This window comes from Dryobates pubescens, chromosome 36 (assembly GCF_014839835.1).
Source record: "Dryobates pubescens isolate bDryPub1 chromosome 36, bDryPub1.pri, whole genome shotgun sequence".
Lineage (NCBI taxonomy): Eukaryota > Metazoa > Chordata > Aves > Piciformes > Picidae > Dryobates > Dryobates pubescens.
The window spans coordinates 2,567,048-2,585,346 of record NC_071647.1 but is presented as its reverse complement, the minus strand read 5'-3'; the positions used below and the strand labels follow the sequence as shown (position 1 = coordinate 2,585,346).

Below are 18,299 nucleotides of genomic sequence, written 5' to 3'. Positions count from 1 at the left end.
CTTTCTCCAGAAGACTAATTCCTCCAGCTCTGCTCTTGCCATAACCCCAGAACCCTGTGACCTGCACCTCAGTGCTCCCCACCAGCAGAGAGGCCTCTCTCTAGATTATTTTTTTGTGTGTGTGTTCACCCTGTGTAGATGGATCCAGGCCTCGTTCTTGAGAGCCCATCCTGATTTCAAGCTGCTTTTTTTTTACCTGCTGGGTTGTTTGGGAGCTTTTTCTTTTGGTGGTGGGGTGTTGGGGTTGGGGGTTTTTTTTGGGGGGGGGGGGGGGGAAGGAAGGGGTTTCTTTGGGGGGGCTTTTTTTGGGGGGTTCTTTGGGGTTTTTTTGGGGGGGTTGTTGGGATTTTTTTTTTGTTTGTTTGTTTTTTAAACCTGGGATTAAAAAAGGTGCTCCATGAATCAGGGCCTCCCAAATGACTCAACCAGCCAGTCCTTGCCAACCGTTGGTTGAAACCTGTGCCACGCATGTAGCAGGGATGGCACAAGAGGACAGCTGCCGTGGGCAAGTGCCAGCCACCTTTTACCATGGTGCCAGCCAGGAGCTCGACCTGTCCACCAAAGTGTACAAGAGGGAGTCAGGAAGCCCTTACTCTGTCTTGGTGGACAGCAAAGGGAGCAAAGCACACCTCCACGAAAGAGAGGAGCAGCCGTATTTCAGGGAGAACAGATCAGTGGGAGAGGTCCGGGCTGTGAAAGAAGACAGAGAGAACTCTGACGACTCTGAGGAGGAGGAAGAGGAGGAAGATGAAGTGACTTACAAAAGGGAGCAGATTATAGTAGAGGTAAACCTTAACAACCAAACGTTAAATGTATCAAAAGGGGAGAAGGGTGTCTCCTCCCAGTCCAAAGAGACTGCTGTTCTTAAGACCAGCAGTGAGGAAGAGGAGGGTGACAGTGGGGACGATGGCACTGAAGACAGTGATGATTATGAGCAAATTGGGAGGCAGAAGAAAAAGGAGAAAAGAGTGGAGAAAGTTAGTGTTGCACAGAGGAGAACGAGGAGAGCTGCATCTGCTGCAGCAGCCACCACTTCCCCAGCACCCAGAACTACACGGGGTCGTAGAAAGAGTGTGGAGCCCCCCAGGCGTAAGAAGAAAGCTGCAAAGGAGCCCAAGGCACCTGTGCAGAAATCAAAGTGTGAAGAGAAGGAGACTTTAACCTGTGAGAAGTGCCCCAGGGTGTTTAACACCCGCTGGTACCTGGAGAAGCACATGAACGTCACCCACAGGCGCATGCAGATCTGCGACAAATGTGGGAAGAAATTTGTGCTAGAAAGTGAGCTCTCCCTTCACCAGCAAACTGACTGTGAAAAAAACATCCAGGTAGGTCTGCTCACCTGCTCGCCCCAGGTTCCCACCACCTTCTGCCCTGGCCCTGCCTCGCAGCCGGCGGACGCTTCCGAGGGGGAAAAAAAAACAATCCTTGGCCGCGCAGAACCAGGTTCGCACCGCCCCTCCGCAGCGCCCCGCACCGCCCCTCCGGCCCGCACCGCCCCTCCGCTCCGGCCCGCTCCGCACCGCCCCTCCGCCCCGCACCGCCCCCAGCCGGGGCCGTGCCGCTGCCTCCCGCCAGCAGCAGGGAGCCGCAGGCTGCAGCCGGCCCTCCGCTTTAGGAGAGCTGCGCTCGTAGTGTTAACTGCTGCCTGCGGGACGACAGAATGGGCTTGGGTTGGAAGGGACCTTCAAGATCAGCTAATTCCAACCCCCCTGCCGCGGGCAGGGACCCCTTCGTACTCCCCCCGGCTTGCTCCAGGCTCCATCCAAACCCAGTTCCAATCCCCCCGCCCTTCCTACTCCCCCAGCTTGCTCCAGGCTCCATCCAAACCCAGTTCCAATCCCCCCACCCCTCCTACTACCCCGGCTTGCTCCAGGCTCCATCCAAACCCAGTTCCAACCCCCCTGCCCCTCCTACTCCCCCAGCTTGCTCCAGGCTCCATCCAAACCCAGTTCCAACCCCTCTGCCCCTCCTACTCCCCCAGCTTGCTCCAGGCTCCATCCAAATCCAGTTCCAACCCCTCTGCCCCTCCTCCTACCCCAGCTTGCTCCAGGCTCCATCCAAACCCAGTTCCAATCCCCCCGCCCCTCCTACTACCCCAGCTTGCTCCAGGCTCCATCCAAATCCAGTTCCTACTACCCCAGCTTGCTTGAGGCTCCATCCAAATCCAGTTCCAACCCTTCTCTGCCCCTCCTGCTACCCCAGCTTGCTCCAGGCTCCATCCAAACCCAGTTCCAACCCCTCTGCCCCTCCTGCTACCCCAGCTTGCTCCAGGCTCCATCCAAATCCAGTTCCAACCCCTCTGCCACGGACAGGGACCCCTCCTACTACCCCAGCTTGCTCAAGGCCCCATCCAACCTGGCTTTCAACACTTGGGAGCCTTCACAGCTTCTCTGAGCAACCTGCTCCAGTGCCTCACCACCCTCCTGGGGAAGAATTCCTTCTTAATGTCCAATCTGAACTGAGCTTCTTCCAGTTTGAAGCCATCATCCCTCATGCTGCCACTCCATGCCTTTGTGACAAGCCAAAAGCTGCTTTCACATCAGACTCCAGAGTGGCCCAAACCCAAATGCATTTGCAGTGAAGTTCTTGGCCTGGAGAAACCTTGCTCCTTCAGGTGCTGAGCTCCTGCAGCTCTCACTAAAGTTCAGAATGTTTCAGTGTCCTGGAGCTGTCACAGGGTATGTGCAGGGAAGGTGCCACAGCACTGTGCTGGTGCTGGCATCAGAAAGGTGTAAAGCAGCAGAGAGGCAAGCAGGTGGTGAAGGCAGGGTTTGAGAGTACCTGGGATTTATAGTAGTGTCCAGGTGGAAGTGGCCAGCAGGTTGAGGAAGAGGATTCTGCCCCTCTGCTTTCCTCTCCTAAGACCCCACCTGCAGTGCTGGCTCCAGCTCCTGAGCCCCCAGCACAAGGAGGATGTGGATGTGTAAGAGCAGGTCCAGAGGAGGCCACAAAGATGATCCAAGGGCTGCTGCACCTCTCCTAGGGGGACAGGCTGAGAGAGTTGGAGGGGTTCAGCCTGGAGAAAAGAAGGCTTCAGGGAGACCTCAGCTCTGCCTTCCAGTGTTTGAAGTGGGGCTGCAGGAGAGGTGGAGATGGTCTTGTTGCAAAGGCATGGAGTGATGGCTTCAAACTGGAAGAAGCTCAGTTGAGATTGGTCATGAGGAAGAAATTCTTCCCCCAGGAGGGTGGTGAGGCACTGGGACAGGCTGCCCAGACAAATTGTGGAGGCTCCAAGTGTTGGCAGGCCAGGCTGGATGGGGCCTTGAGCAAGCTGGTCTAGCAGGAGGTGTTCTGCCCATGGCAGGGTGGTTGGAATTAGATGTTCTTAAAGGTCCCTTCCAAGCCATTCCATGCAGTGCATGAATTCAGTGACTCACTCTGCTCCTGAGCTGGCCCTCTGCCCAGTGCAGCCAGCTCACTCACCCTCACAGCCACCAGGGAGGTCTCTGGTCTTTTCTCACCAGAAGATTTGCAGCTTTTCATTTCACCCAACAGTGGAAGCCTGTGTTGGGATAGAACCAGTTGGGGGAAGGGTTTCAAGAGTTTCTGATCCATCTGGGGCTTCTCCTTTGCTCAGAGGCATCTCTGTCCTCCTGCAAGGGGGAGCACTCTTGTTTTAGCTGGCCCCTGGAGCATGCCCTGCTGTTGGACCTTATTAAACCAAGCCTCAGTGGTGCCATCTCCTCCTGAAGCAATCCAGCACCAAAGCAGCTTGAGTTCTCTTTTGTTGTACCCTGTGCAGCTTGAAATGTTGAGAGAGTTTGTTTGTAGGCTAAGAACTTGGGGGAGGAGGTTTGGGTTTCATCTGGCCACTGAGTTTTACCAGAAGGATTTAAGGTTTTGTTTGTTTGTTAGCTCAACTGAACTGGTATTGAATTCCCACTGGGGGGGGGGGGAGAGGGGATATTGATGGTCATTTCTTTTGGCTCTGAGGCTCCACTGCAGCTCTGGGGAGCACTCTGCTCTTTTTCCTTATGTTTCAGCTCATAGGAGGAAGACTGAAGGGAGGAGTAAGTAGGTTTGAGGCTTGAGTGTGGTTAGTGAAAGGCAGAATCATTTCAGTGTGGCCCTTGCAGGTGTGGGGATCAGAGGTTGAGGTGTGGGGATCAGAGGTGTGGGGATCAGAGGTGTGGGGATCAGAGGTTGAGGTGTGGGGATCAGAGGTTGAGGTGTGGGGATCAGGGCTTGAGATGTGGGGATCAGAGGTTGAGGTGTGGGGATCAGAGGTGTGGGGATCAGAGGTTGAGGTGTGGGGATCAGAGGTGTGGGGATCAGAGGTGTGGGGATCAGGGCTTGAGGGGTGGGGATCAGGGCTTGAGGGGTGGGGATCAGAGGCTGAGGTGTGGAGATCAGAGGTGTGGAGATCAGAGGCTGAGGTGTGGGGATCAGGGCTTCCAAAGTTTGCTGTCAAATACTTAGGTGTAAATGTGAGGAATGTTTTATCATCCAGGTGGTTCAGCCACAGCACAGCATCCTAGAAGGGCTCAGGTTGGAAGGGACCTCAGAGATCACCAACTCCAAGCTCCCTGCATGGGCAGGGACAACTCTCAACTACACTCAGCTGCTCCAACCTGGGCCTGAACACCTCCAGGGAGGGGGTATCCAAAACCTCCCTGGGATAGCCTATTCCAGAGTCTCACCACTTCTTCCTCAGCTCCACTCTAACCCTGCTCTCCCTCAGCTTCAAACCATTCCCCCTTGGCCTGGCTCTAGGTACCCTCAGGGAAAGTCCCTCTGCAGCCTTCCTGGAGGATCACTTCAGGTATTGGAAGGCTGAACACCCCCAGCTCCCTCAGCCTGTGCTCACAGCAGAGCTGCTCCAGCCCTTGGATCATCTTTGTGTCCTCCTCTGGCCTCACTCCAACAGCTCTGGGTCCTCCTTCTGCTGGGGACACCAGAACTGGACACAGAATTGGAGGGTGGGAGGTCTCAGCAGAACAGAGTCAAGGGGCAGAATTGCCTCTCTTGACCACACACATCCTTCTGAGGGTGCCATTCCTCTGTCCAGAAGTGACAGGGAAAGAAGAAGCTGTAGAAATTGTGGTTTGTATCCAGGCCCAGAAGAATCAGATCCAGAAGCTCTCCCGAGGCCTTCTAGCTCCAGAAGCTCTGCTTAGTCCTCTCCAAGCTCTCAATCCAAGCAGGCACCCACAATTGCTTCTGTCTCTCCTGACACTTGGACTGTGTTTCCCAGCTGCCTGCTCATTTGGTGTTCTGACACTTGGCCAAAGGATTGTGAGGGGCTGTGAAAGCTCTGCATGGAAGCAGGGTTTAACGGGGGGAGGGGGGGGGGGAGGGAGGGAGGGAAGTGGTTTCCTGCTTTACCTGCTAATGGAGCTGATCAACACAGCTGGCTCCTCTCTGGGTTTCTTTTTCATCTGAGTGCTGCAATGTATTTGGTTTTTCCAGGTAATTTCTTGGTTTCATGCTTTGCAAACCAGCAGCTGGACAGAACTGCTGTTGTCACCTCGGACTCTGGGCAGTAGCTCTCCATATGAATTCCCAGCAGCAGTCCTCAATTGCCTGCTGCTGATCTGCACTTAAATTGTAGGCTGATGACACTCCAAGGGCTCTCTCCTAACCTTAAACCAAAGGATTTTTTTTTGATCATCTCCTAGCACTGCTTTACCCTCTAGGGTTGGTCTGGGGTGGGGTTTTTTTTTGTCTCCCCCCTCAAAGGGCTACAGTTTGTTCCTCCAGTGCCTCCCCAGGAGGCAGAGCACGGTGAGAGGTTCGCCAGAGTTCCCAGGCCTGCAGAGATCCAAGCAGCTTGACCTGCCTGTGCAGAGAAGAACCAGCTCCTGTTGGCAGAAGGCATGGAACTGGGTGGCTCTGCAGTGAACAGCTCCCAGCCCTCCTTGCTTGGAGGGAGGGAGAGCAACTGATGGGCTGAAAAGGAGGAGGATGTCCCCCAGCCGTGCCAACAGCTCGCCCCAAGCAACGAGCCACGACCCCTTCCTCTTCCCTTCAGAGGTGACCGTGGCTTGGATGTCTTCATGCTGTGTCTGCTGGCAAGCTTTTACAGCTGAGGTTATTCTGGATTGCTGGAAGTTGTCCAGGGATTTGAAACTCAAATCTTTGGCAAGGACTGCTGGGGGAGGTGAGGGGGGAGAGAGAGATGCTGCGAAGCTGTGTGTGGATCCTGCCCGTCGCTGACTCTCCGGACGCTGCGCCGGACCTGTGGGAGGAGAGCCAAGCCTTGTGTCCCTGTTGTCATTTTAGACCTGCTGTGCTACTGAGGCACACAAAGGAAGAGGCAGGACCTGGAAGCTGAAGGTGACAGCTTGCTGGATGAACTGGACTCTCCTCAGGAGCAGGAGCTGCAAGGTGGAAGCTGTCTGAAAGGGCAAAGAGAGCTTTGCCTTGTTGAGAGCTGGAGCTTTGAGAGTCACAGCAGCACCCCCATGAAAGCCAGGGCTGGATGTGCCAGCTGTGCTGAGGGCAGCTTGGTGGTGCTGGCCTCCTCCTCCACCTCTGCTGGCTGCTTCCCACCCCAGCAGCATCGGTGCCTGTGAGGAAGCGATGGAATCATGGCACGGTTTGGGCTGGAAGAGGCCTCTGAAGGGCAGCTAACCCAACCACCCTGCAGTCAGCAGGGACATTTAGGGATGGGGCATCTCCCACCTCTCTGGGCAGCCTGGGCCAGGTCCCCCTCCTGTGTTCTCTTCCCTGAGGGCCGCATCCAGCTCTGGGTGCTGCCGCGCGCTGGCAGGAGGTCGGCGCAGCGGCCCCGAGAGGCAGCGTGCTCACCCCCTCCCTAACCCTGCTTGGTTTGGCTTCTCTTGGTGCAGCTGCTTCCCAGTAGACATGAGCTGAGTGCAGGCTGAGGGAGTTTTACAGGGCTTTTGACTCACCTGGGGCTTCTTTTTGCCACGAGAGAGGAAGCCACCTTGGCTGCAGCCCACGAATCTCCATCTCCCCGCCCCCCCGAGCCCGCCTTAATTGCCACTTCCTTCTGCTTCTGCTTCTCCCTCCAGTGCGTTTCCTGCAACAAATCCTTCAAGAAGCTCTGGTCCCTCCATGAACACATCAAAATCATCCATGGGTATGCAGAGAAGAAGTTCTCCTGTGAGATTTGTGAGAAGAAGTTCTACACCATGGCCCACGTGCGGAAACACATGGTTGGTGAGTTACTGGCCTCCGCTCTCTGCTGCCTCCCACCGGGCCTGCCCTGGGTCTTGACCCCCCTCCAGTTGCTGGCTTGAAGAAGTTTGGGGGGGGAAATGAAGGCAAATTCTGTGCCTTTGAGCTTAATCCTCAGTACTTGCAGCCCAGAAAGCCAGTCACATCCTGGGCTGCAGCCAGAGAAGCAGAGCCAGCAGGTTGAGGGAGGGGATTCTCCCCCTCTGCTCCGCTCTGCTGCGACCACAGCTGGAGCTCTGGGTCCAGTTCTGGAGCCTCTGTGCCAGGAAGGATCTGGAGGTGCTGGAAGGTGTGCAGAGAAGGGCCATGAGGATGAGGAGAGGGCTGGAGCTGCTCTGCTGTGAGGACAGACTGAGGAAGTTGGGGCTGTTCGGTCTGGAGAAGAGAAGGCTCCAAAATGACCTTCTTGTGGCCTTCCAGGATCTGGAGGAGGCTACAAGAAAGCTGGGGAGGGACTTCTGAGGGGGTCAGGGAGGGATAGGACTGGGGAGGATGGAGCAAAACTGGAAGTGGGGAGATTCAGATTGGATGTTAGGAAGAAGTTGTTCCCCAGGAGGGTGGTGAGAGCCTGGCACAGGCTGCCCAGGGAAGCCTCAGCCCTGGAGGTGTTTGCAGCCAGGCTGTGAGCAACCTGCTGCAGTGTGAGGTGTCCCTGCCCATGGCAGGGGGCTTGGAGCTGGCTGAGCTTTGAGGTCCCTTCCAGCCCTGACCATTCTGTGATTCTATGAAACTGCTCAAGTCTGTAGTACTGGGGAGGGAGTCAAATCTCTCTGTGGGTGGAGTTAATATCTGAGGGTGTAGTTAACCATCTAGTTAAGCACAGTAACCATTTTCCTCCTCAGCTGGAGGTTGGGGGTGGGGGGGAAGTGTTGGTTGAGGAGTGGTTTGTGTTGAATGTTGGAGTCATGGAGCTGTACTGTTGTGTTTGCAGCACACACCAAGGACATGCCATTCACATGTGAGACCTGTGGGAAGTCCTTCAAACGAAGCATGTCCCTCAAAGTCCATTCCCTACAGCACTCTGGAGAGAAGCCTTTCAGGTGTGAGGTGAGGCAGCCACTCTTCAGCTGTTCAGAGGCTGATTTTCAGACCTTCTGCTGCTCTGTCTCTGTCAGGAGGGAACTTAAGTGGAAGCTGAAGGGACTGACTAAAGAAACCCCTCTGTGTGTTGAGCTTTGGCTGTCCTCCTCCTGCCCTGAGGAGCTGAGCACATGGGTTTGGCAGGAGATGGCCAGGATGGGCTTGGTTCTTGAGGTCAGGGAGAGCCCAGAGCTGGGCTGCACTTGGCCACTGCTTGGTCCCTGAATGTCTTGATGCCTCCAGTCCCTTCTGCTTTGAGAAATCAGTGGTGGAGGATGGAGGAGGTCCAGGAGGTGTTGGAGATAAGGGAGACACAGAAAGTGTGCCTGGGGGGTGTGTGGCTCTGGGGTGACTGCAGAGGAAGCTCTTCACAAGGAGAGTGGTGGAATGCTGGAAGAGGTTGCCAAGAGATGTGGCTGAGGCCCCAGGAGCTTCCACCTCAACAGGAGGGGAAACTTCTTTGGGGTGAGGGTGCTGGAGGCCTGGAGCAGGCTGCCCAGAGAGGTGGAATTTCCTTCTCTTGAGCTCTTCCAACCTCCCCTGGCCATTGTGATCCTGGGCAAGCTGCTGTGGGTGCCCTGCTTTAGCAGGGGGTGGCGGGGGGGGGGGGGGTTGGATTGGATGCTCTCCAGAGGTCCTCACCTGGCTGGGGTTCTGTGATCAGCACCCACTGCAGGGTGGGTTCATAGCAGTGGGTTCAGGGTTCATAGCAAAACCCAGTGCAGATTCTGTTCATGCTCCCTCCCTGCCTGCTAACTGGAAGCACATCAGAGTGGTGGCACTGAAAACACACAAATCACTGCTGGGGTTTCACTGGGAGGGGAGGAGGGGTGGAAAAGAAAACCAAAGTTAGTGTCCTTGTTGTAAATCCTTCCCTCCTGGAGATCTAAATGCCCTGAATCTGAGTCTGTGGGTGTTGGGATGGGGGAAAGCATCTCAGTGGTGCCTTCAGGAGGGTTTGTCATTGTAATTCCATGCCTGCCCTGGGGAAGGAGACTCTGCTGGGCAGACCTCTGCCCAGTCACATGTCCAGGGGCAGCTAAATGTCTCAGTCAGCTGATGGGAATGCTTGTGGCTATCACATGGTGGGAGGCAGGAGGAGGGCAGAGCCGTTCCTGCTTCCAGGGCAGGTCTGCTGGCTCACCCTGGCCAAAAAGAGCGAAGCACGGCTGCAGGCAGGCACCTGGCAGGAGTGAAGTCCTGGGGTAAGACTCCCAGGGAAAGAAATGACCTCGGGAGTCATCAGCAGGAGCTGGAAACAGCGCTGGGGTGCTGGGAAAGGAGCCTGGCCCTGGGCTGCTGCTGCGTTTGCCGTGGGAGCAGAGTCCCCTAGTGGAGACCTGCTGCAGAGCTCCCTGGCAGGGCTGCCAGGCCTCCAAAGGCTCCCTCGAGCCAACAGCAGCACTCCTCTGTTGGCATAACCCTGGCTCTGGTGGGCTCCTGCCAGCTGCTGTGTCAACTGGAGGCTGGGACTGCTCCACGCTCCCTGCCAAGGCTCTTGTGCCAGCAGAGCTGTCAGTGCAGGCCAGATTCTGCCCTCACTACATCATTTAGATTCCACATTGGTGTGAGTGGCTGAGTGTCTCTGTGAGTGTGTGCCTGTGTCACTGTGCCTGTCTCTGAGTGTGCCTGTGTGTGTCACTGTGCCTGTCTCTGAGTGTGCCTGTGAGTGTCACTGTGCCTGTCTCTGAGTGTGCCTGTGAGTGTCACTGTGCCTGTCTCTGAGTGTGCCTGTGAGTGTCACTGTGCCTGTCTCTGAGTGTCTGTGCCTCTGTGTGTGCCTGTGTCACTGTGCCTGTCTCTGAGTGTCTGTGTGCCTGTCTCTGTGTGTGCCTGTGAGTGTCTGTGTGCCTGTCTCTGTGTGTGCCTGTGTCACTGTGCCTGTCTCTGAGTGTCTGTGTGCCTGTCTCTGTGTGTCACTGTGCCTGTGTCTGTGTGCCTGTCTCTGTGTGTGCCTGTGAGTGTCACTGTGCCTGTCTCTGTGTGTCTGTGTGCCTGTGTCACTGTGCCTGTCTGTGTGCCTCTGTGTGCCTTTGTGTGTGTCACTGTGCCTGTCTGAGTGTCTCTGTGCCTGTGTCACTGTGCCTGTGTCACTGTGCCTGTCTCTGTGTGTCACTGTGCCTGCCTCTGAGTGTCTGTGTGCCTGTCTCTGTCACTGTGCCTGTCTCTGAATGTCACTGTGCCTGTCTCTGTCTGTGTGCCTGTCTCTGACTGTCTGTGTGCCTGTGTGTCACTGTACCTGTCTCTGTGTGCCTGTGAGTGTCTGTATGAGTGTCCCTGTGTGTCTCTGTGTGTCAGTGAGTGCCTCTGAGTGTCTCTGTGTCTGTGTGCCTGTGTGTGTCACTGTACCTGTCTCTGTCTGTGTGCCTGTGTCACTGTGCCTGTCTCTGAGTGTCTGTGTGTCTGTCTCTGTGTGTCACTGTGCCTGTGTCTGTGTGCCTGTGAGTGTCTGTGCCTGTCTCTGTGTGTGCCTGTGAGTGTCTGTGCCTGTCTCTGTGTGTGCCTGTGAGTGTCTGTGCCTGTCTCTGTGTGTGCCTGTGAGTGTCTGTGCCTGTCTCTGTGTGTGCCTGTGTCACTGTGCCTGTCTCTGAGTGTCTGTGTGTCTGTCTCTGTGTGTCACTGTGCCTGTGTCTGTGTGCCTGTCTCTGTGTGTGCCTGTGAGTGTCACTGTGCCTGTCTCTGTGTGTCTGTGTGCCTGTGTCACTGTGCCTGTCTGTGTGCCTCTGTGTGCCTTTGTGTGTGTCACTGTGCCTGTCTGAGTGTCTCTGTGCCTGTGTCACTGTGCCTGTGTCACTGTGCCTGTCTCTGTGTGTCACTGTGCCTGCCTCTGAGTGTCTGTGTGCCTGTCTCTGTCACTGTGCCTGTCTCTGAATGTCACTGTGCCTGTCTCTGTCTGTGTGCCTGTCTCTGACTGTCTGTGTGCCTGTGTGTCACTGTACCTGTCTCTGTGTGCCTGTGAGTGTCTGTATGAGTGTCCCTGTGTGTCTCTGTGTGTCAGTGAGTGCCTCTGAGTGTCTCTGTGTCTGTGTGCCTGTGTGTGTCACTGTACCTGTCTCTGTCTGTGTGCCTGTGTCACTGTGCCTGTCTCTGTGTGCCTGTGTCTGTGTGAGTGTCCCTGTGTGTCTCTGTGTGTCAGTGTCTCTGTGAGTGTCTGTGTGCCTGTCTCTGAGTGTCTGTGTGTCTCTGTGTGTCAGTGTGTGCCTGTGTCTCTGTGTGTCTCTGTGCCTGTGAGTGTCTCTGTGTCTGTGTGTGTCTCTGTGCCTGTGAGTGTCTCTGAGTGTCTGTGTGTGCCTGTGAGTGTTTCTGAGTGTGTCTGTGAGTGTGTGCTAGTTCAGGTGCTCTTCACTCCTTCACACAGGTGGCCAAGAAGGCCAAAGCATCCTGGCCTGGATCAGCAGTGCTGTGGCCAGCAGGAGCAGGGCAGTGATCCTCCCTCTGTACTCGGCACTGCTGAGGCCACACCTTGAGTGCTGGGGGCCAGTTTGGGGGCCCTCACTCCAAGCAGGACATTGAGGTGGTGGAGTGTGACCAGAGAAGGGCAGCAAAGCTGGGGAAGGGTCTGGAGAACAGGGCTGGTGAGGAGCAGCTGGGGGAGGGTTTAGTGTGGAGAAGAGGAGGCTGAGGGAAGACCTCACTCTGCAACTCCCAGAAAGGAGGCTGGAGCCAGGTGGGGCTTGGGCTCTTCTCCCAAGGAAACAAGGAACAGCCTCAAGTTGCAGCAGAGAAGGCTTAGGCTGAACTTGAGGAAAAACTCCTTCCTCAGAAGTGTTGCCATGACCTGGCCCAGGTCAGTGGTGGAACCTCACCACCCCTGGAGCTGTGGTGCTGAGGGCCATGCTTCGGTGGTGCCCTGGGGCAGCGCTGGGCTAAGAGCTGGACTCCCTCCTGGGCTTTTACTGAGAGGTCTATTCCAACCAAACCAATTCTGTGCCTCTGTAGGACCCTTGAGGTGCTGTCCCATGAGTGCCTTGCTGGCTGGTGTGTGAGCTGGGCCTCCTGAGGTGCTGTCCTTCTCTTGCAGAACTGTGATGAGAGGTTTCAGTACAAGTACCAGCTGCGCTCCCACATGAGCATCCACATCGGGCACAAGCAGTTCATGTGCCAGTGGTGTGGCAAGGACTTCAACATGAAGCAGTACTTTGATGAGCACATGAAAACACACACTGGTAAGAACTTCCCCCAAGAAAAAGCCCCAAAAGCCTCCAGCACAGGAGTTTTTCCCCCTGTGCTCCCAACTTAAGCCAAGCCTAGCCAATCAGGCAGGAAGGGTTGATGTGTCACCTTCCCATTTCATCTACCTGCCTGGAGTCCTGGGGTTCACTGGAGAGGGGGGTTGGAAATGAGAGGTTAGGCTTCCTTCCTCCTTGTTGTGCTGTGAAGGGACCTCTTGCCCCACCAGCCTTCTATAAACCTTGTCTCATGCCTCACATAGGTGGCAGAGGATTGCATGTCTAGGAAGAGCCTGGATGGGGCCCTTGGTGCCATGGTTGAGTTGATGAGATGGTGCTGGGTGAGAGGTTGGGCTGGATGATCTGAAAGGTCTTCTCCAGCCTGGTTGATTCTGTTCTGTTCTATAAAAGAAGGGCAAATGGGGCAGGTGCTCAGCACTCTAAAAAGAGGAGGTGGTGCTGAGTGGTATCTCTGAGTGCTGTGGGGCTGGAGCAGCCTCATAGAATTGTCAGGGCTGGAAGGGACCTCAAGGCTCAGCCACTTCCAACCCCCCTGCCATGGGCAGGGACACCTCACACTGCAGCAGGTTGCTCAGAGAAGCTATGGTCCTGCCCTCACCTCTGCTTCTGGGGGTTCCTCATGAGGTGACCTGCAGCTCAGCCCCTGTGCTCTCCTTGGGGGGTTTCCAACCTGGTTTATTCTAGTTCTTCTCTGCTCTTCTCCTCTCTCTGCTCTTCTCCTCTCTCTGCTCTTCTCCTCTCTCTGCTCTTCTCCTCTCTCTGCTCTTCTCCTCTCTCTGCTCTTCTCCTCTCTCTGCTCTTCTCCTCTCTCTGCTCTTCTCCTCTCTCTGCTCTTCTCCTCTCTCTGCTCTTCTCCTCTCTCTGCTCTTCTCCTCTCTCTGCTCTTCTCCTCGCTTCTCTCCTCGCTTCTCTCCTCGCTTCTCTCCTCGCTTCTCTCCTCGCTTCTCTCCTCGCTTCTCTCCTCGCTTCTCTCCTCGCTTCTCTCCTCGCTTCTCTCCTCGCTTCTCTCCTCGCTTCTCTCCTCGCTTCTCTCCTCGCTTCTCTCCTCGCTTCTCTCCTCGCTTCTCTCCTCGCTTCTCTCCTCGCTTCTCTTCTCTTCCTATCCTATCCCATCCCATCCTATTCCTTTCCATCCTATCCTATCCTGAAGGTCCCTTCCAATCCAAATCATCCTCTGAATCCCTGCCCCTGGCAGGGCAGCTTGGAGCAGAAGGTCTCCGAGGCCCTGTCCAACCTAAGCCATTCTATGCATCACTTCCACACCATCTCCTTAAGCCTTAGACCCAACTTATTGCCCCCCAAGTGCCAGCTCTGTGGAACATAACCACCCCACCGTTGTCTGGCGTTTCATCCTTCCTTCCCCTCTCGCTGGGGGTGTTGAGAGCCAGGCTGGATGAGGCCAGTGGAAGGTGTCCCACGGCACAGGCTGCAAGCAGATGCTCTTTAGGAGCTCTTGCCAGCCCAGCCCTGCCGTGCCCCGTGGGGCAGCAGCTGTCCGGGCGCTCGCCCGCAGGCAGCCGGCCGCCGGGGGGTGGCTTCCCCGGGGCTGCAGCTCGGTTTGCAGGCGGCTGCCTGCCTGCCTGTCTGTCTGTCTGTGCCTGACCGCCTGCCTGTCTGTCTGTGGCCGGCAGGAGAGAAGCCTTTCATCTGTGAAATCTGCGGGAAGAGCTTCACCAGCCGGCCCAACATGAAGAGGCACCGCAGGACTCACACGGGGGAGAAGCCCTACCCCTGCGACGTCTGCGGCCAGCGCTTCCGCTTCTCCAACATGCTGAAGGCGCACAAGGAGAAGTGCTTCCGCGTCACCAGCCCGGTCAGCGCCGCCGCCGGCCAGATGGCCCTGGCCGCCCCTCCGCCTGCCGCCTCCCTGCCCCCCGTGGTGAACACGCCCGCCCCGGCTCCACCGCTCAACCTCAACCCCGTCGGCGCTGCGCTTCCCCCGCCCCGGCCCATTCCCCACCCTTACTCACACCTCCACCTCCACCCCCCTCCTCCTCCACCTCCACCACCACCTCCTCCTCCTCCTCCTCACCATCCCCATCACCTCCCGGTCCCCCCAGTTCCTCACTTACCTCCTCCTCCAGCTCTTTTCAAGAGCGAGCCTTTAAACCACAGAGGCCAGAGCGAGGACAGCTTCCTGCGGCACCTGGCAGACAAAACCAGCCCAGCACAGCACCACTAACAGCTTTGCTTCCTGCCAGCTCCCCCCCAGCCTGCTTTTATCCACCTGGAAAACAGCCCCCCTCCTGGAATCACAGAGGAGGGGGGAGGGGGGGTCAGTTGATGAGGATCTCTGCTTCCTGCCAGCTATGCCCTCCTGGTTTTATCCACCTGGAACTACAGAGGAGGGGGGATCAGCTGATGGGGATCTCTGCTTCCTGCCACCTATCCCCCTCCCATTTTTATCCACCTGGAATTACAGAGGGGAGAATCAGCTGATGGGGATCTCTGTTTCCTGCCACCTATCCCCCTCCCTGGTTTTATCCACCTGGAATTACAGAGGGGGGTGGGAATCAGCTGATGAGGATCTCTGCTTCCTGCCAGCTACCCCAGCCTGGTTTTATCCACCTGGAAAACATCCCCCACCTGGAATTAGTTGATGAGGATCTCTGCTTCCTGCCAGCTATCCCCCTCCCATTTTTATCCACCTGGAATTACAGAGAGGGGAATCAGTTGATGAGGCTCTCTGTTTCCTGCCAGCTATCCCCAGCCTGTTTTTATCCACCTGGAATTAGTTGATGAGGATCTCTGCCTCCTGCCAGTTATCCTCTCCCATTTTTACCCACCTGGAATTACAGAGGGGGGAATCAGTTGATGAGGATCTCTGCTTCCTGCCAGCTACCCCCAGCCTGTTTTTATCCACCTGGAATTAGTTGATGAGGATCTCTGCCTCCTGCCAGTTATCCTCTCCCATTTTTACCCACCTGGAATTACAGAGGGGGGGAATCAGCTGATGAGGATCTCTGCTTCCTGCCAGCTATCCCCTTCCATTTTTATCCACCTGGAATTACAGGGGGGGAGATCAATTGATGATCTCTGCCTCCTGCCAGTTATCCTCTCCCATTTTTACCCACCTGGAATTACAGGGGGGGAGATCAATTGATGATCTCTGCCTCCTGCCAGTTATCCTCTCCCATTTTTACCCACCTGGAATTACACAGGGGGGTGGGAATCAGCTGATGAGGCTCTCTGCTTCCTGCCAGCTATCCCACTCCCATTTTTACCCACCTGGAATCACAGAGGTTGGAGATCAGCTGATGAGGCTCTCTGCTTCCTGCCACCTATCCCACTCCCATTTTTACCCACCTGGAATCACAGAGGGATTAGCTGCTGAGGATCTTTGTCTTTCTCTTCCCCCCTCCCCTCCTCCCCCTCCAACAACTCTCCACCAGCAGATAATCCTAATTTTTAACCTCCCCTTCCACCCCCCACACCCCCCCCCCCCCTCAATCAAGCAATCAATCAATCAATGAACCAAGGTGTGGGGGGGGGGGGGTAAAAAACAAAACCCAAATCATCCTCTTCAGATCACACAGAAGCTGGGAACCAAGGAGGACTTTTCCAACACCAAAACCTTCCACTCTTTGGGTTGGGGTTTTTGGCTTGCATTCCCTTCCCCCCCTTCTCCCTCCCTCTCCTTTCTCCCCTCCCCTCCCTCTTGACTTTTCTACATTTTCAGCTAACTTTGGAGACTTGGTGGAAGTTTTCTAATTTCCTATCAGCAGCTGAGGTCTTTATTATCTTTTGTTGTTGGTTGGTTTCTTTTTGGTCTTTGGTTGTGGTTTTTTTTTTGGCTTTGCTTTTCTTTTGTATCCTGACCTTCTCCTCAAAGAGGAGCCAGGCTCGGAGGTAGGGGGATGGAAGGAAGGGAGGGGAGGGAGGGGGAGAGGGGAGAGGGTGAAGGGGGAGGGATGGGGAAGGGAATAAGGGAAGGAAGGGGGGAGGGAGTGGGTAAAAAAGGGGCAAGGGGGGGGGGGGAGGGGAGGTGATTATTTTGTTGTTTTTATTATTATTATTATAATTTTCCTTTGTACTAATCAGGCTGTGAGATTTAATTAATACAGAGCATTAATTGTATCACTCTGCCATCAGAATGGATTCTTTGCCAGGGGAGGGAGGAGGAAGAGCCAGGAGGAGGTGGTGTCATAGAACCAGTCAGGGTTGGCAGGGACCACGAAGATCAGCCAGTTCCAACCCCCCCCCTGCCCATGGGGCAGGGACACCCCACACTAGGTCAGGCTGGCCAGAGCCTCAGCCAGGCTGAGGATCCAGGGGGCTCTGGCAGCCCAGCAGGCAGCCAGGAGCTGGGCTGCAGCCAGAGCAGGGAGAGCAGCAGCACAGGGAGGGGATTCTGCCCTGCTCTGTCCTGCCCTGCTCTGCTCTGCCCTGCTCTGCCCTGCCCTGCTCTGCTCAGACCACACCTGCAGCACTGCCTCCACTTCCAGGCTGCTGCTCAGAATCCTACAGGCTGGGGCAGGGTATTTTTCCCTCCATGATTTACTGTTTAGCAATGATCACCCCTTGGGTTTTTTTGCCCTCTCTGAGGCTTTGGAGCTTCCTTTCCCTGGGAGAGAATTGGAGTCACCTGCTGCAGGCTTTGGCAGCAGCACAGGCAGTGGCCTAGAATGGGTTGGGCTTGGAAGGGACCTTCCAGACCCTCCAGTTCCAACCCCCCTGCCATGGGCAGGGCCACCTCCCACCAGCCCTGGCTGCTCAAAGCCTCACCCAGCCTGGCCTTCAACACCTCTCCCCACCCAATTTAGTGTGGAAAGTGGGGGGGGATGTGTGGCAGCTGCTTTGCATTCCTGACCCTCTTTGCCACCTATGTTTCAGGCTCTTCACCGCAGCTCAAGGCCCTTTTTCACACCTCTTAAAGACATTTGCAAGCTACAAATGGCCCCGAGGTTTCCCCCACCCCCATCAGAAGGAAAGAGCTGCAGCTTTTGTTTGGATTCCTCCTTCTGCCAGCAGCTGGCAGGCTGCTGAGCAGGGTGCAGGAGCAGGCTGGAAGTCCCCTGTTGAAGTGATCTATTAATTATTATCCTTCCCTGGGAGAACTCTGAACAGGGTCACTGCTGTTTATTTGAATCAACCTGTGCAGCACCAGCAGCAGCAGCAGCAGCCCAGCTCCTTCAGCCCCCTCCTAACCTTCTTTCTGCACAGAGGAGCTGTTGGCACTAAACCCCTGACACAAGCCAGCTCAGGACCTCTTTGCCAAGAGCCTCCACATCTGAACTGCTCCTGAACCGGGTCTCTGCCTTCCCAACCTGTCCCAGATGCCAGTGTGGTGCTGAGCTCACTGCAGGGATGATTCCCAGGCTAATTTATCCCCCCCCCCCCCCCCAAATCCCACAACATCCCAGCTTGGTGAGGGGTTGGATGGGACCTCACCATGAGAGTGGTGAAGCCCTGGAATGGGTTGGTCCAGGGAGGTGGTTGAGGCCCCAGCCCTGGAGAGGTGTTCAAGGCCAGGCTGGATGAGGCCTTGAGCAGCTGAGTCTAGGTGAGAGCTGTCCCTGCCCTTGGCAGGGGAGTTGGAGCCAGATGATCTCTGAGCTCCCCTCCAACCTGAGCCATCCTACGAGTCTGTGTTCCTCCCCAGCTCTGGCTCCTCCTCACCAGACCAGAGATTCCATCACAGAATCATGAGGGTTGGAGAAGACCTCTAAAATCAAGCCCAACCATCCCCCCAAGCCCACCATGGCCACAGGTTTCTTGAACCCCCCCAGGGATGGGGACTCCACCACCTCCCTGGGCAGCCTGTGCCAGTCCCTGACCACTCTTGTTCCTAATATCCAACCTAAACCTCCCCTGCTGCAACTTGAAGCTGTTCAGGACCAGGCTGGATGAGGCCTTGAGCAACCTTGGGCTGGTGGGAGGTGTCCC

General features: G+C 55.9%; 1 protein-coding gene across 1 annotated transcript; it reads left to right on the top strand.

Moving 5' to 3' along the window:
* The first annotated feature begins 369 nt into the window (after nucleotides 1-369).
* Nucleotides 370-14,616, top strand: ZNF652 (zinc finger protein 652). The gene is made up of 5 exons (XM_009900125.2): nucleotides 370-1,325; nucleotides 6,978-7,125; nucleotides 8,075-8,190; nucleotides 12,245-12,389; nucleotides 14,045-14,616. Exons 1-5 carry the CDS (start codon nucleotides 417-419, stop codon nucleotides 14,593-14,595), a joined length of 1,869 nt encoding a protein of 622 aa, XP_009898427.2. The 5' UTR covers nucleotides 370-416; the 3' UTR covers nucleotides 14,596-14,616.
* The last annotated feature ends 3,683 nt before the right edge of the window (nucleotides 14,617-18,299 follow it).